This window comes from Bufo gargarizans, chromosome 1, assembly GCF_014858855.1.
Source record: "Bufo gargarizans isolate SCDJY-AF-19 chromosome 1, ASM1485885v1, whole genome shotgun sequence".
NCBI lineage: Eukaryota > Metazoa > Chordata > Amphibia > Anura > Bufonidae > Bufo > Bufo gargarizans.
This window is the reverse complement of record NC_058080.1, coordinates 25,479,514-25,496,123: the sequence shown is the minus strand read 5'-3', so window position 1 is coordinate 25,496,123 and position 16,610 is coordinate 25,479,514. Positions and strand designations below refer to the sequence as shown.

The 16,610-nt window shown below is 41.5% G+C and overlaps 1 protein-coding gene across 1 annotated transcript in view; it reads left to right on the top strand.

Annotated features, from left to right (window-relative positions):
* The first annotated feature begins 241 nt into the window (after positions 1 to 241).
* Positions 242 to 16,610, top strand: part of LOC122922710 (vomeronasal type-2 receptor 26-like) — a 61,078-nt gene continuing 44,709 nt past the window's right edge. Inside the window, exons 1-2 of the mRNA XM_044273448.1 lie at positions 242 to 307; positions 848 to 1,513. Coding sequence (XP_044129383.1) covers positions 242 to 307; positions 848 to 1,513 — 732 coding nt within the window. The remainder of the gene's footprint in view (positions 308 to 847; positions 1,514 to 16,610) is intronic.

Here is a 16,610-nt window from a genome sequence, read left to right as displayed (position 1 = left end):
AAATGTTTTATTCTAAATATGTGCAAATTCTCAAACTTACAACATTTGCGATTAAAATTTGCTGTTCGAATGTTCGCGCTCTACTCTTTTCCTATTGTACACAATTGCCTTTTCTAGACTTTACCTTCACAGTCCCTGACACTAGAATAGAAGCTGGATTGTGACTGTACACTGCCCCTAAGATGGTTTTCTTGCAGACAATGCACATGCCCATCCAACCTCATTCTCAGCCCAACACAGAATGACGTTCTGCTCGTTCTGCAAGGGCACCCCCTTGCCTGCTGCAGTTCTGATTGGCTGTCAATCTGTGAGCCAATTAGGGCAACCCCACCTGCACACTTTCTCTTAGGGTTATGTGAAAATCCTTCTTCTTCCTCCCTAATGCATTTTCCCGCTGATATGTGCAGTAAAATGGTGATGCTCCAAAATGAGCCAGAAAAGCTTTGGTTTTGGCTGCCAAACTAAATTTTGGAACGTTAAAAATGAACCCGGTTCATTACAGACTGGCTCGCTCATCTTTAATAGACAGTATATAATCAGTGAGAGAACACCTTGACAAAGTTTTGCAGTAAAACAAATTTATATTGAACTTTAGAAAAAATCTCCAATTATGGAAGGATGAAGAGATGCTTCTTTTTCATTTGTGTTTTACTTTTTCGTAGACACTGAAAATTGCCAGAGATGTCCTGATCACGAATGGCCAAATGAGTCTAAAAACAAATGTGTCGTCAGAGATGATGAGTTTTTCTCCTATGAGACTGATGTTCTTGCTGTAGTCTTTTCCATCCTCTCCATATTACTTGCTCTTATAACTTCATTTATAATTAAAATATTCACTTTATTCCAGAAATCTCCCATTGTCAGAGCCAATAACCAGAACCTCAGCTTCATTCTACTGACCTCTCTCATGTTCAGCTTACTCTGTGTGTTTCTATTCATCGGTCGTCCAGTGGATATAACCTGCACGCTACGACAAATCTGCTTTGGGATCTTCTTTACAGTTGCTGTGTCTTCTGTCCTGGCCAAGACCATCATAGTCTGCATAGCATTCAAGGCCACCAGACCTGACAGCTCCTGGAGAAAGTGTATGGGAGTTAAGCTTCCTTATTCTGTAGTGTTGGTCTGTTCATCTATTCAGGTCCTCAATGCAATTATCTGGTTGTCAGTTTCTCCTCCATATCAAGAACTAAACCTGGATTATCCTGGGAAGATCATCCTCCAGTGTAATGAAGGTTCTGTCTTGGCTTTTTACCTCATGTTGGGTTATATGGGGTTTCTGGCGGCTTTGAGTTTCGTTCTGGCTTTTATGGTGAGGACATTACCTGACATCTATAATGAAGCCAAGTTCATCACCTTCAGCATGCTGGTGTTCTGCAGTGTCTGGATCTGCGCCATCCCAGCCTATCTGAGCAGTACAGGAAAGCACATGGTCATCGTAGAGATATTTGCCATATTGTCCTCAGGAGGTGGAATATTGAGCTGCATGTTTTTACCTAAATGTTATAATATTCTGGTAAAGCCCGAAGTGATCAGTAAAGGACAATTTTTAGAGAAATGTCCTCAATACAAATAAATGAATATATAAATAAATAAAATAACGGTTTATATTAGATAAATGCTTAATTAAAATACAGAATTGCATGACCATTAAATACAAGAATGCAGTGTATCTTATTCATTCTTTTGATAAATGTACCATATTCTTCAGACTATAAAACACCTCGGGTTTAGACAAAAAGAAATAGAAATTAAATATTTTCTACTTACTGTATTACAAACTCCTCTGATAGTTTAATGAAGGTGAGGGGTCAATGCCTCTGACATTAGTATCTAGGGTAGAGAGATTTACTAGATTACAGTTGCAGCAGTGGTTCACCGGCAAAGGGGGTTTTCATATGCATTTCTGGATGAATGCTACAGAAAAAAGGCTAAAACTGATAAAAAAAAGTGGATGAAAAGATCCAAAGATATATCTAATAGCAGGCTAGAGGCAAGGAGGAAGAGGAGGGAGGAGAAGTCCCTTGGTGAAACGATTCCTTTTAATGGGTCTGTGGACACAGTTTTCACACATCATTAAAAATCGCTGATTGTTCTATATTCTGTGATTTTCAAGCAGCCCTGGTTCCATAGAAGTGAATGGGACTCGCATGAAAAAAGGATTGCATCCGGATGCATTCAGCAGGTAATGTGTATTCACCGATGGTTGCTAGGAGATGTAGCTTGTAATTATTTAGGTTTTTTTGGGGTGAAAATAGATCAACTGTTGGAGTAATTTTTAGAAAGGAAGAGGATAAAGACGACTGTCAGTTTCCCTTGGACTGGGGCTCCATGCAAGATTTCACCTTGTGGGGTTTTACTGATAATAAGAAAGGTGAGGAATCAGCCAAGAACTACTCAGTAAGCCAAGGACTGAAGGAAGGAGGTTGTTGCTCAAAATCTCACAATAAATGTCCCCATACATCCTCGCCTTAATATAGTGCAGTTGTCCTGTCCCCTACACAGAAAAGCACCCCCAAAGCATGATGTTACCCCCTCCATGCTTCACAGTAGGGATGGTGTTCTTGGGATGCAACTCATCTTTCTTTTTCCTCCGAAAACACGACAAGTAAAGTTTGTACAAGGGAGGAGCTGGTAAATGACATGAAGAGAGTTGCGACCACAGTATCAAAGGTCACTGTCGGTAGAACACTACGTCGTCATGGTTTCAAATCATGCATTGCATGGAAGGTTCCCCTGCTCAAGTCATCACATGTCCAGGTCCGTCTGAAGTTTGCTAATGACCATCTGGATGATCCAGAGGAGGCATGGGAGAAAGTCATGTGGTCAGATGAGACCAAAGTAGAACATTTTGGTCTAAACTTTACTTGTCATATTTGGAGGAAAAAGAAGAATGAGTTGCATCCCAAGAACACCTTCCCTACTGTGAAGCATGGAGGGGGTAACATCATGCTTTGGGGGTGCTTTTCTGCCAAGGGGACAGGACGACTGCACTGTATTAAGGAGAGGATGTATGGGGACATTTATTGTGAGATTTTGAGCAACAACCTCCTTCCCTCGGTCAGAGAATTGAAGATGGGTAATGGCTGGGTCTTCCAACAACAACGACCCAAAGCACACAGCCAAGATAACCAAGGAGTGGCTCCATAAAAAGCATATCAAGGTTTTAGAGTGGCCTAGCCAGTCTCCAGACCTAAATCCAATAGAATTGTTGCACTTACTTCACCGGGGAGGGGGGTATAGGATGAAGCTCAAGACACCTATAACTCAACCTCCCCCGCCGAGATTGCTTCAAATGATGTGATAATGGCTTCCTGGTCCCCAAAAAGATGACACCGGGGCTCCAATGTAGTTGAGAAGTTTATTTGTTCAGCTCGACGCGTTTCGGGAATATATCCCTTTCTCAAGAGCATATACATATAATACAAAGACACAAACTTATATAGGGGGATACAAGCACATGGTATAGGGTCATCCTCCTTAGGGGAGGGGAAAAGGTCAAAGAAGTGGGGTTACTTCCTGTCTACTATTTTATTCACTATTAGTAGTGGGAAAACCTAATCCCTTCCAAGGATTCCTGTTTATTTATTGCAAGGAGTTCCCAATATATTCATAAATATACATTATTTAAAAGCCTGTCCCTAAAAATCAAAAGGAAGTGATGGGACCGGAAGTCAATGTGTCCTGCGTTCCACTGTGGAACGAAAGAGTTTCCAGTATGTATATTATTGTAGGGCTCAATATGAGCTTAGGGCAGAGGGGGACATGTCTCTTAAGTATTTGTGAGTCGATGCGCTTTCATTTCTGAGCGCATCGAATGCATCACTAGTAGAGTGGGACTGTGCTTTGAAAAAGACGCTCCGATGCGTTCCACTGTGGAACGTACCATACAGGAAGTGAACCATATCAAAATTTCGAATGGTGTAAAGATATGATATGGGTAACTTTAGACGTATCCTCTCTATATAGCAATATCATACATACTTTGGGCATTCAAGCAATAAATAAATTTCTCTCCATGGACCCCTATATGCCACCGAAACAAATTAGCTTTATTTTAGACTCAATAAATTTTATCCTAAATCATAACTATTTCACTTATAATGACGGGTTTTATATCCAGAACCGTGGGACAGCGATGGGCACGAAATTTGCACCATCATACGCTAATTTGTTCATGGGGGCATTCGAAGAAACTTTTGGCCTATTGGATCATCCCAACATTAAACTTTATAGACGGTATATTGATGATATCATTTTTATCTGGGAAGGACAAAGAGACACACTAGACAATCTCATTTCACACATTAATCATAACGATTGGAATTTGAAATTTACTGCGCAGATGGATTCCTCGACCACCGTCTTCCTCGATTTGAAACTATCAATAATGATAGAATTGAGACGAGCACGTATTTTAAAGAAGTCGATGCCAACAGCTATCTGAATTATAAAAGCTGCCACTATCATAAGTGGAAACGGAATATACCGTATGGCCAAATGAGGCGGGTCAGAAAAAACTGTTCCAACGATGCTATCCTTAAAGACCAATTAAAAATTATAGAGTCTAGGTTCTTAGAGAAGGGTTATCCAGAGGGCCTGATTTCAGATTCCATTAATAAAGTCGGGAAAATCACCCAGACCGAGTGTCTACGACCAAAACCCCAAACACAACCCAGTGAGAATAATCAGTATATCTATAATTTTCTCACCCGATATACATCATCTCACAACTCAATTACAGCAATTTTTAAACAACACTGGCCTTTGCTATTAAAGGACCCCATTTTGAGCAAATCAATACCAAAGACACCTCACATGACATTCCGTAGAGCTAAGACTTTAAAACAGATTCTAGCACCATCCCGTCCGAAGCTAAATAAACTTAGTACTGCTATTATCCCCGGAACAAAACCCCTGGAATCCGTAGAGAAACCCAAGGGATCCTATAAATGTGGGCACACACAATGCAAATGCTGCCTCACCATCACTAATGGCACAGACGAGGTAACCATTAAGTCGTCGAAAGAACGAATTCCCATTTTAAGTTATATGGACTGCGGCACTACAAATATAGTATACATGCTGGAATGTCCCTGTGGGCTACAGCATATAGGTCGGACCACCCAAAGCATCCGAGAAAGACTCAATTCCCACCGTTCTAACATCCGGAAAAAGTATGATAAGCATAGTGTCTCAAGACACTTTGCATTGAAACATGATGGTGATACATCACTCCTACGTCTGACTCCCATTGAATGGGTCCCGAAATCCTTCCAACAATTGTGTAGGAAGGAGATGTATTGGATCTTCCGGTTTAATAGTCTAATTCCTTTTGGTCTAAACGAATCCCTCGAATATAGCAATTACTAAAAATCTGCGTAAGATTGATAACTACCTAAACATTAATCCAATTACTTATACATACCCTTTACCCTTTCCTTCCCCCACCCCCCTAATTTATTACGCTGATTATATATATATTCTTTTATACACCAAACCCCCTCCAACCAGTCCGCTTTAATAACTCAAACTGTGCATTGATTTATATATATATATATATATATATATATAATATATACTATATTTTATATTTTATATTTTAGGCACCCCCCCCCCCCTTTTCTTATGTATACATCAAGTGTATTTTTACACATCATATTTTTTAGATATGTTTGTCCCTTTATTTTATTTTACTTTTAAAGTGATTTATTTTATGTATAGTTTCCATTTCTCTTAAATATTTAATGGTTTCTAAATATTTAATAGTTTCTATTGAATATTTAATAGTTTATATTTCTCTTAAATATACATTTAATCCCATTTAAATGTATATGTACTTGACATGTATATGTACTTGACATTTAATTGTATACCCCTATAAATCTTTGTAACAGCATAGTCCACCTACAGATGAAACATATTCCTCCTCCCACCCACAATCGAATGGGGCGTACTTCCCTGGTCCTGAATCCGCCCCTGCACTCCTGTAGTGAAGCACTGTGCAGCTGATGCGGACTGCTTCCTGTCCGGTGCGTTCCACTGTGGAACGCATCGGGATTGATATGGTTCACTTCCTGTATGGTACGTTCCACAGTGGAACGCATCGGAGCGTCTTTTTCAAAGCACAGTCCCACTCTACTAGTGATCCATTCGATGCGCTCAGAAATGAAAGCGCATCGACTCACAAATACTTAAGAGACATGTCCCCATCTGCCCTAAGCTCATATTGAGCCCTACAATAATATACATACTGGAAACTCTTGCGTTCCACAGTGGAACGCAGGACACATTGACTTCCGGTCCCATCACTTCCTTTTGATTTTTAGGGACAGGCTTTTAAATAATGTATATTTATGAATATATTGGGAACTCCTTGCAATAAATAAACAGGAATCCTTGGAAGGGATTAGGTTTTCCCACTACTAATAGTGAATAAAATAGTAGACAGGAAGTAACCCCACTTCTTTGACCTTTTCCCCTCCCCTAAGGAGGATGACCTTATACCATGTGCTTGTATCCCCCTATATAAGTTTGTGTCTTTGTATTATATGTATATGCTCTTGAGAAAGGGATATATTCCCGAAACGCGCCGAGCTGAACAAATAAACTTCCCAACTACATTGGAGCCCCGGTGTCATCTTTTTGGGGACCAGGAAGCCATTATCACATCATTTGAAGCAATCTCGGCGGGGGAGGTTGAGGTATAGGTGTCTTGAGCTTCATCCTATACCCCCCTCCCCGGTGAAGTAAGTGCAACAATTCTATAGTGTATCCACTATAATTGCAAAATACTTTATTGTCTACACTGGAGACTTTGTGGCGCCCCCTGGGTATCATTAAGACTCCTGTGATACCTGCCTCATCAGCAACCTTACTTATATTTCAGTCCACTAGTTGGTACTGATTCTTTTCCCCCTTTTTTTCTTGGGGGTTCTTTGGGGAGCTGCCTATTCTTCTCCACCTTTTCATATATTCCACACACACATATTATATACATCCTCCTCAATATTGGGGTCACCCCTTGGCGCCTTCTTCATCTCCTTTACCCTTGTTTCTGTACAATCGTGCAGAACATCCCGTCTTCAAAATCTTTTTTCTTTCCACTAAATCCAATAGAACATCTTTGGAGGGAGCTGAAACTCTGTGTTGCCCATCGACCGCTCCGAAACCTGACAGATCTAGAGGAGATCTGTGTGGAGAGTTGTGGGCCAAAATCCCTGCTGCAGTGTGTGCAAACCTGGTCAAGAACTACAGGAAACGTTTGACCTCTGTAATTGCAAACTAAGGCTTCTGTACCAAATATTAACACTGATTTTCTCAGGTGTTCAAATACTTCTGTTCAGCAGTGCAAGACAAATACATTCTTTAAAAATCATACAATGTGATTTCCTAATGATTATTTTTTTTAATTCTGTCTCTCAGTGTGGTAATGCACCTACAATGTGAATTTGAGACGCCTCCATGAATTCTAAGTGGGAGAACTTACAAAATTGCAGGGTGTTCAAATACTTCTGTTCCTAAATGTATATACAGTATATCTCTTATATGATAAAAATGAGCTTCTGTCTGTCTAGACGTCTGTCTGGACATTCTTTATGCGTGACCAAACGACTGGACCGATCTTCACCAAATTTGGCGCACAGGTACATCAGGTGTCCGGGAAGGTTTTAGACCAGGTCTCAGCTCTCCAGGATGTACCGTTCCTGAGATATTCCCAAAAAAAGACCTGCATTATCCAATACAAAACAACCCAGCTATTTTTCTTCACTGCTATAAGTCAGCTTTAGGCTAGGGCTACACAACGACATGCACAGCTCAGCAGAGAGTATCACACAATAGACTTAGATACACAGCAGACAAGATAACACATCATAGGATTAGATACACAGTTCAACAGACAATATCACACATAATAGGATTAGATACAGCAGACAGTGGGGCGAGGTGCTGTAGAGGTCACTGTTATGGGGGAAACTGTTGATATCGTTTTATGACACACGGAAACATGAAAGGAAATAGATGAAATATACCAGTGCAAAGCCGAGTCCTTCTGCTAGCCTCTGATATATATATATACAGTCATGTGAAAAAATTAGGACACCCTTTGAAAGCATGTGGTTTTTTGTAACATTTTTAATAAAAGGTTATTTCATCTCCGTTTCAACAATACAGAGAGATTAAAGTAATCCAACTAAACAAAGAAAACTGAAGAAAAGTCTTTTCAAGATCTTCTGTAAATGTCATTCTACAAAAATGCCTATTCTAACTGAGGAAAAAGATAGGACACCCTCACATGTATTCCCTCTTAAATTGGCTCAGATCTCACACAGGTATATCACACCAGGTGCACATAATTAGTAGATCGTTACTCTGCATGTTGAATGAGGCTTGCCCTATTTAAACCTCAGACATTTAGTTTGGTGTGCTCCTGACTGTTGAAGTGAGAGTGAGCACCATGGTGAGAGCAAAAGAGCTGTCAGAGGACTTCAGAAAAAAGATTGTAGCAGCCTATGCGTCTGGGAAGGGATTTAAAAAGATCTCAAAAGATTTTGAAATCAGCCATTCCACTGTCCGGAAGATAGTCTACAAGTGGAGGGCTTTCAAAACAACTGCCAACATGCCCAGGACTGGTCGCCCCAGCAAGTTCACCCCAAGAGCAGACCGCAAGATGCTAAAAGAGGTCTCCAAAAACCCTAAAGTGTCATCTCGAGAACTACAGCAGGCTCTGGCTACTGTTGATGTAGAAGTACATGCCTCTACAATCAGAAAGAGACTGTACAAGTTTAACTTGCATGGGAGGTGTGCAAGGAGGAAACCTTTGCTTTCCAAGAGAAACATCGAGGCCAGACTGACATTTGCCAGAGATAAAGTTGACAAAGACCAGGACTTCTGGAATAATGTTCTTTGGACAGATGAGTCCAAAATTGAATTATTTGGACACAACAGCAGAGGACATGTTTGGCGTAAACCAAACACAGCATTCCAAGAAAAGAACCTCATACCAACTGTGAAGCATGGAGGTGGAAGTGTCATGGTTTGGGGCTGCTTTGCTGCAGCAGGACCTGGTCAGCTCACCATCATAGAATCCACGATGAATTCTACTGTGTATCAGAAGGTGCTTGAAGAACATGTGAGACCATCAGTTAGAAAATTAAAGCTGAAGCGGAACTGGACCATGCAACATGACAATGACCCAAAACATACTAGTAAATCAACCAAAGATTGGCTGAAAAAGAAGAAATGGAGAGTCCTGGAATGGCCAAGTCAAAGTCCAGATTTGAATCCCATTGAGATGCTGTGGGGTGACTTGAAAAGGGCTGTACGTGCAAGAAACCCCTCAAACATCTCACAGCTGAAAAAGTTCTGCATTGAGGAGTGGGGTAAAATTTCCTCAGACCGATGTCGAAGACTGGTAGATGGCTACAAGAACCGTCTCACTGCAGTTATTTCAGCCAAAGGAGGTAACACTCGCTATTAGGGGCAAGGGTGTCCTATCTTTTTCCTCAGTTAGAATAGGCATTTTTGTAGAATGACATTTACAGAAGATCTTGAAATGACTTTTCTTCAGTTTTCTTTGTTTAGTTGGATTACTTTAATCTCTCTGTATTGTTGAAACGGAGATGAAATAACCTTTTATTAAAAATGTTACAAAAAACCACATGCTTTCAAAGGGTGTCCTAATTTTTTCACATGACTGTATATATATATATATATATATATATATATATATATATATATAAATGAGTTTCTGTCTGTCTGTCTGGACGTTCTTTATGTGCGACCAAACGACTGGACCGATCTTCACCAAATTTGGCACACAGGTGCATCTGGTGTCCAGGAAGGTTTTAGACTTGGTCTCAGCTCTCTAGGACATACTGTTTCTGAGATATTCCCCCCAAATCACACACATTAGCCAATAAAAGCCTTCAAGTCTTTCTCTTCAAATTCCAACTGCCATAAGCACAGTTTTACTCCAGGTTTCCATAACAACTTAGAAATTTTTCTAAACTGCTTAAAGGGGCGGGCACTGTGGAGGTCACTGTTTTTAAATGGGTGGGCACAGTGGAGGTCACTGTTATTAAAGGGGCGGGCGCTATGAAGGTCCTTGTTAAAGGGGCGGGCACTGTAAAAGTCACTGTTAAAGAGGCGGTCACTGTGAAAGTCACTGTTAAAGGGGTTGTCACTGTTAAATTCACAGTTAAAGAGGCGCCCACTGTGAAAGTCACAGTTAAAAGGGCAGTCACAGTGAAAGTCACAGTTAAAGGGATGAGCACTGTAGAGGTCAGTGTTATGGGGGAAACTGTTGATATTTTATTTACGACACACGGAAACATAAAAGGAAATAGATGAAATATACCCGTGCGAAGACGGGCCCTTCTGCTAGTCTATTATATATATATATAAAAATGAGTTTCTGTCTGTCTGTCTGGACGTTCTTTATGCGCGACCAAACGACTGGACCGATCTTCACCAAATTTGGCACACAGGTACATTAGGTGTCCAGGAAGGTTTTAGACTGGGTCTCAGCTCTCTAGGACGTACCGTTTCTGAGATATTCCCCCAAAATCACATATATTAGCCAATATAAGCCTTTAAGTCTTTCTCTTCAAATTCCGACTGCCATAAGCACAGTTTTACTCCAGGTTTCCATAACTACTTAGACATTTTTCTTTTCTGCTTAAAGGGACGGGCACTGTGGAGGTCACTGTTTTTAAAGAGGTGGGCACAGTGGAGGTCACTGTTATTAAAGGGACGGGCACTGAAAAGGTTACTGTTATTAAATGGGCAGGCACTGTTGAGGTCACTGTTATCAAAAGGGCGGGTGCTATGAAGGTCCTTGTTAAAGGGGCGGGCACTGAGAAAGTCACTGTTAAAAGGGCGGTCACTGTGAAAGTAATTGTTAAAGGGGTTGTTACTGTTAAAGGGGCAGTTACCGTGAAAGTCACAATTAAAGGGTTTCTACCACCTGATTTTGACCTAATTAGCTCTCAGACACTAGCGATCTGCTAGTGTCTGATCTACCTAACAATGCTATTTTAAGACCTTTGTGTGGATCCGTTTCACTAAAAAACGAACTTTTATTGATATGCTAATGAGTCTCTAGGTGCTATGGGGTGTCTTTTCAGCACCTAGAGGCTCGGTCTACTCACACTGCATGCCTCCCCGCTCATCCGTCAAGCCTGCCCACCTCCTCTAGAATGCCATCCTCCATCTCAGCTATAGAGAGAAAGAAAAAATGTGAGGGTTAATCCAATCTAGTGGATGACACCAAGAGATAGGATATAACTAGAGGCGCCAGTGGATGGAGAACAGGAAAAAAGCAGAAGCAGGAAGAAACAGGTGTATCAGGGTAGGCAGCTGGAAGGGGTGTCCACACTGAAAGAAATCAGTGTGTGGAAGGGAGTGAACAATAAAGACTTAAAAAGTCCAGGAGATTACACCCCTATAAGAAGCGCCAAAAACCCAAAATGCATATCAAAGAAAATAATTTATATGTGACAGGGTGATCAAAGGCTAATAAGCTGTAAATAAACGTTAGGCGTTCACCCTAATCAGGGTGACTAAAAGAAAGAGAGGGAGTGAGTGGACAATAGACACACCACTATATCGTACCTATAATCATAATAGGTGGAAATAATCACATAAATTAGCTGTATAACGGTATATTGAAGTAGTCAAAGATAGTAATTAACTCACTTCACGGGGGGTGGCCTGCTGGATAAACTCAAGACACCTGCATGGACCAATAACCCCCCAGCCAGAAGCGCCCGTAGAGTCCTCAAAACTGATGGTTGCCCAATAGGAGGAAAAGGAGCTTCACCTCAGTGTTGTTGTTGAAGGCTTTGGCTTCTTTATTGTAGAAAACTGGTACATAAAAGGCTCAACGCGTTTCGGGGTATGCAAACCCCTTCATCAGGAGCAGGTACAGATAAAAAATGGCTATAATAACAATAGTGGTATTTACCTGGCGCCAAAAGACATTTTAGACATGGGACGCTGAAAATAAAGGAGCGCCTCCTTCAAAAGCCCGCTCACGGCTTTAGTCAGTTTTAAGAAGGGACGGAAAACGAACTTCCGGTCTACCATGCGCTCCACCCTGGAACGCATCTGGGGCTTCCGGTCTGGCAAGCGCTCCAACCTGGAACACATTGAAAACTTCCGATTCCTCCCTCAAGATGTTCGATCATGGACTTCCGGTTCTTGTTGTGTGCCTCACGCTGGACCGCATATGTGAACTTCCGTTCTGGCGGTGATATAGAATTTTTTAGCACAATACAGTGGAGGAGGGAACTAATATAAATGCTTAACAATCACATAAAAGAAGGCCGGATGTGGATGTACACTGAAAATGCAAAGGCATACATATCATATTGTGGAAGACATATATGTCCTCAAGTGTGCAAATATATACTTGTCCATAACGATCGTGTACATGTATACATCTGAATATGTTATCCCAACCAATAAATATATATATACATGGATAAAAAATATAGATAGATAAAAAATATATATATAATGTATTAAATGGGGGGAAATACTATATATGGGGGAAAATGAGGTTGGCCACAATAATATGGTCAAAAATATTAGCACTATTATAAGAAGGTATTTTAATCATCCTATATGGAATGAAATAAGATTATATAAAATAATGAGATAAGATTATAAAAATGTTATATTACTGTAATTACTTGGTGGTAATTAGGGGATGCCTAAAAACATATAATAATACAATAATCTATCTAAAAGCAGAGGAAACTCCCATCAATAGTTGACATATTCGAGTGCCTCATTAAGGCCAAAAAGCGTTAATGTATTAAGGTGATATATCCAAAACATCTCTTTGAGGCTAAGTTGCTGGAAGGAAGAAGATACATGTTCTAGAGGAATCATTTTTAACATACTCAAATTACCCTCGTGCTTTAGAGCAATATGGCGTGATTTTTTTTTTTTTTACAATGTGCGACAGATGAATTCGAACTACCAGCATCTAACAATAAAATCACCTTCAAACACCACATGAACTGTGGCACAACGAACGTCATATATCTACTGATGTGCCCCTGTGGTCTCCATTATGTAAGTCGTACCACCCAAACGCTAAGGGAGCACATGAATGAGCACCGCTCCAACATTAATAGAAAAATCACAACCCACAGTGTATCACGCCATTTTGCTCTAAAGCACGAGGGTAATTTGAGTATGATAAAAATGATTCCTCTAGAACATGTATCTTTTTCCTTCCAGCAACTTAGCCTCAAAGAGATGTTTTGGATATATCACCTTAATACATTAACGCCTTTTGGCCTTAATGAGGCACTCGAATATGTCAACTATTGATGGGAGTTTCCTCTGCTTTTAGATAGATTATTGTATTATTATATGTTTTTAGGCATCCCCTAATTACCACCAAGTAATTACAGTAATATAACATTTTTATAATCTTATCTCATTATTTTATATAATCTTATTTCATTCCATATAGGATGATTAAAATACCTTCTTATAATAGTGCTAATATTTTTGACCATAATATTGTGGCCAACTTCATTTTCCCCCATATACAGGGAGTGCAGAATTATTCGGCAAATGAGTATTTTGACCACATCATCCTCTTTATGCATGTTGTCTTACTCCAAGCTGTATAGGCTCGAAAGCCTACTACTAGAGTTGAGCGGACACCTGGATGTTCGGGTTCGAGAAGTTCGGCCGAACTTGCCGAAAATGTTCGGGTTCGGGATCCGAACCCGATCCGAACTTCGTCCCGAACCCGAACCCCATTGAAGTCAATGAGGACCCGAACTTTTCGGAACTAAAAAGGCTGTAAAACAGCCCAGGAAAGGGCTAGAGGGCTGCAAAAGGCAGCAACTAGAGATGAGCGAACTTCTGTTTTAAGTTCGGCGTCTAAAGTTCGGGTTAGGATTAGCGGAGAATCCCGATCTGGAACCGGATATGGATTCCGACTTCCGTTGTGGTCCGTGGTAGCGGAATCAATAATCGGCCATTATTGATTCCGCTACCACGGACCACAACGGAAGTCGGAATCCATATCCGGTTCCAGATCGGGATTCTCCGCTAATCCTAACCCGAACTTTAGACGCCGAACTTAAAACAGAAGTTCGCTCATCTCTAGCAGCAACATGTAGGTAAATCCCCTGCAAACAAATGTGGATAGGGAAATGAATAAAAATTAAAATTAAATAAATAAATAAAAATTAACCAAAATCAATTGGAGAGAGGTCCCATAGCAGAGAATCTGGCTTCACGTCACCCACCACTGGAACAGTCCATTCTCAGATATTTAGGCCCCGGCACCCAAGCAGAGGAGAGAGGTCCCGTAACAGAGAATGTCAGCAGAGAATCAGTATGCATGTCATAACAGAGAATTAGGCTTCACGTCAGCCACCACTGCAACAGTCCATTTTCATAAATTTAGGCCAAGCACCCAGGCAGAGGAGAGAGGTTCCGTAACACAGAATCTGGCTTCATGTCAGCAGAGAATCAGTCTTCATATCATAGCAGAGAATCAGGCTTCACGTCACCCACCACTGCAACAGTCCATTTTCATAAATTTAGGCCCAGCACCCAGGCAGAGGAGAGAGGTCCCGTAACAGACAATCTGGCTTTATGTCAGCAGAGAATCAGTCTTCATATCATAGCAGAGAATCAGGCTTCACGTCAGCCACCACTGCAACAGTCCATTGTCAGATATTTAGGCCCAGCACTCAGGCAGAGGAGAGAGGTCCCGTAACAGACAATCTGGCTTCATGTCAGCAGAGAATCAGTCTTCATATCATAGCAGAGAATCATGCTTCCCGTCAGCCACCACTGCAACAGTCCATTTTCAAAAATTTTGGCCCAGCACCCAGGCAGAGGAGAGAGGTCCCGTAACAGACAATCTGGCTTCATGTCGGCAGAGAATCAGTCTGCATGTCCTAGCAGCGAATCAGGCTTCACATCAGCCACCAATGCAACAGTCCATTGTCAGATATTTAGGCCCAGCACCCAGGCAGAGGAGAGAGGTCCCGTAACAGAGAATCTGGCTACATGTCAGCAGAGAATCAGTCTTCATGTCATAACAGAGAATCAGGCTTCACGTCACCCACCACTGTAACAGTCCATTTTCATAAATTTAGGCCCAGCACCCAGGCAGAGGAGAGAGGTCCTGTAACAGACAATCTGGCTTCATGTCAGCAGAGAATCAGTCTTCATGTCATAGCAGAGAATCAGGCTTCACGTCACCCACCACTGTAAACAGTCCATTTTCAGCTGAGGTAAGGGACTCAGGCTGGGAAGGTTGATCTTGGGCCTCAGCAGAGGCTTGGATCCTTGGTTGGGGTCCCTGTTTCTGGGAGCTCCTATTCACACAGCCTACCCCAACAGGGGGTGGCTGGTACACTGCCTAGAACTTTCTTTCCTCCCTCTGAAGTAGGATGTGGGAACAGTCCACTCCTCCTGAGAAAGGGGGAAGCTAGCCTGGAATGATCTACTCTAGTCTAGATCTATTAACTAACTGTGGCCTACTTACATATTGCTGCCACCTGCTGGTGTACATTGAGAATTACAGCAAATCACATGAAAAAGTCACAGTAAATCCATATAATACACAGGATGTTAATACATTTACACTTTAACATCATATAGCAGGGTGACAGAGTTTTAGTGACATACTCTAGGATGTTACATGTCCCTTTGCCAAACTCTCAGTAATATACTTTTGCATAGCAACTCTTTCGGGTTCAGAAAGGTTATACAACCAAGACTTTGGCAACTTAGCTATGGGAATCAGATTGACAGGGCAATCATATTCTCTATGAGGGGGCAACTCCTGATCCACACTCTCAGTGAACACATCAGAAAAATCTGAGAGAAATGGGGGGAACATCTTAGTTGATATCTCAGCAAGCAGGGGTGTTGCTAGGGTCTGAAGACATCCGGGGCACGAGCCCACATGAAACCACGCCCACATCCCATGAAACTACGCCCCCATCTAATGAAGCCACTGTCACGGAAGGTGTACAGGAAACAAGACAACACAAAATTAATATACGACTCACTGGATCCAAAACTAAGGAACAAAAAGGGAGACCCCTGCATCAGACCTGGCACTCTCCCTGACTGCTCAGCCTATGCGAAAATCCCAATGGTAGATGATCGCATATCCTCGTACCTCGACTGTATAACACCTGAACACCCTATAATAGTGAGGGGACACGACCACCGGCTCCCTACACTAGATACGGAGGGAGTCAGGGTCACCTGGGATCCAGCAAACATAAAATCACAAATTAATGCACAACACTTATCTTGTAGAAGACTGGGAAGTAGGATCAGCATGCACACATAGGAAGAACTATAAACCGCACACTAATGCACTATGGGGAGGAATATAAAGGGATGCAATCAGTACAACTACATGACAGCTGAGAGAGGCTAACGAGATAAGGAACTGAAAGCAAAACAAAGGAAGCTCAAGGAGGAGGTTCTGAAAGGCATCTGTCCTTCTACGAGTGGACTCCGGACACTCAGAGCCCACCTTCTCAGGATGAGACCTATGGAAAGCCCTGATGAGACAAGTGGCCTTAATGTCCGTCACATCCTCTCCT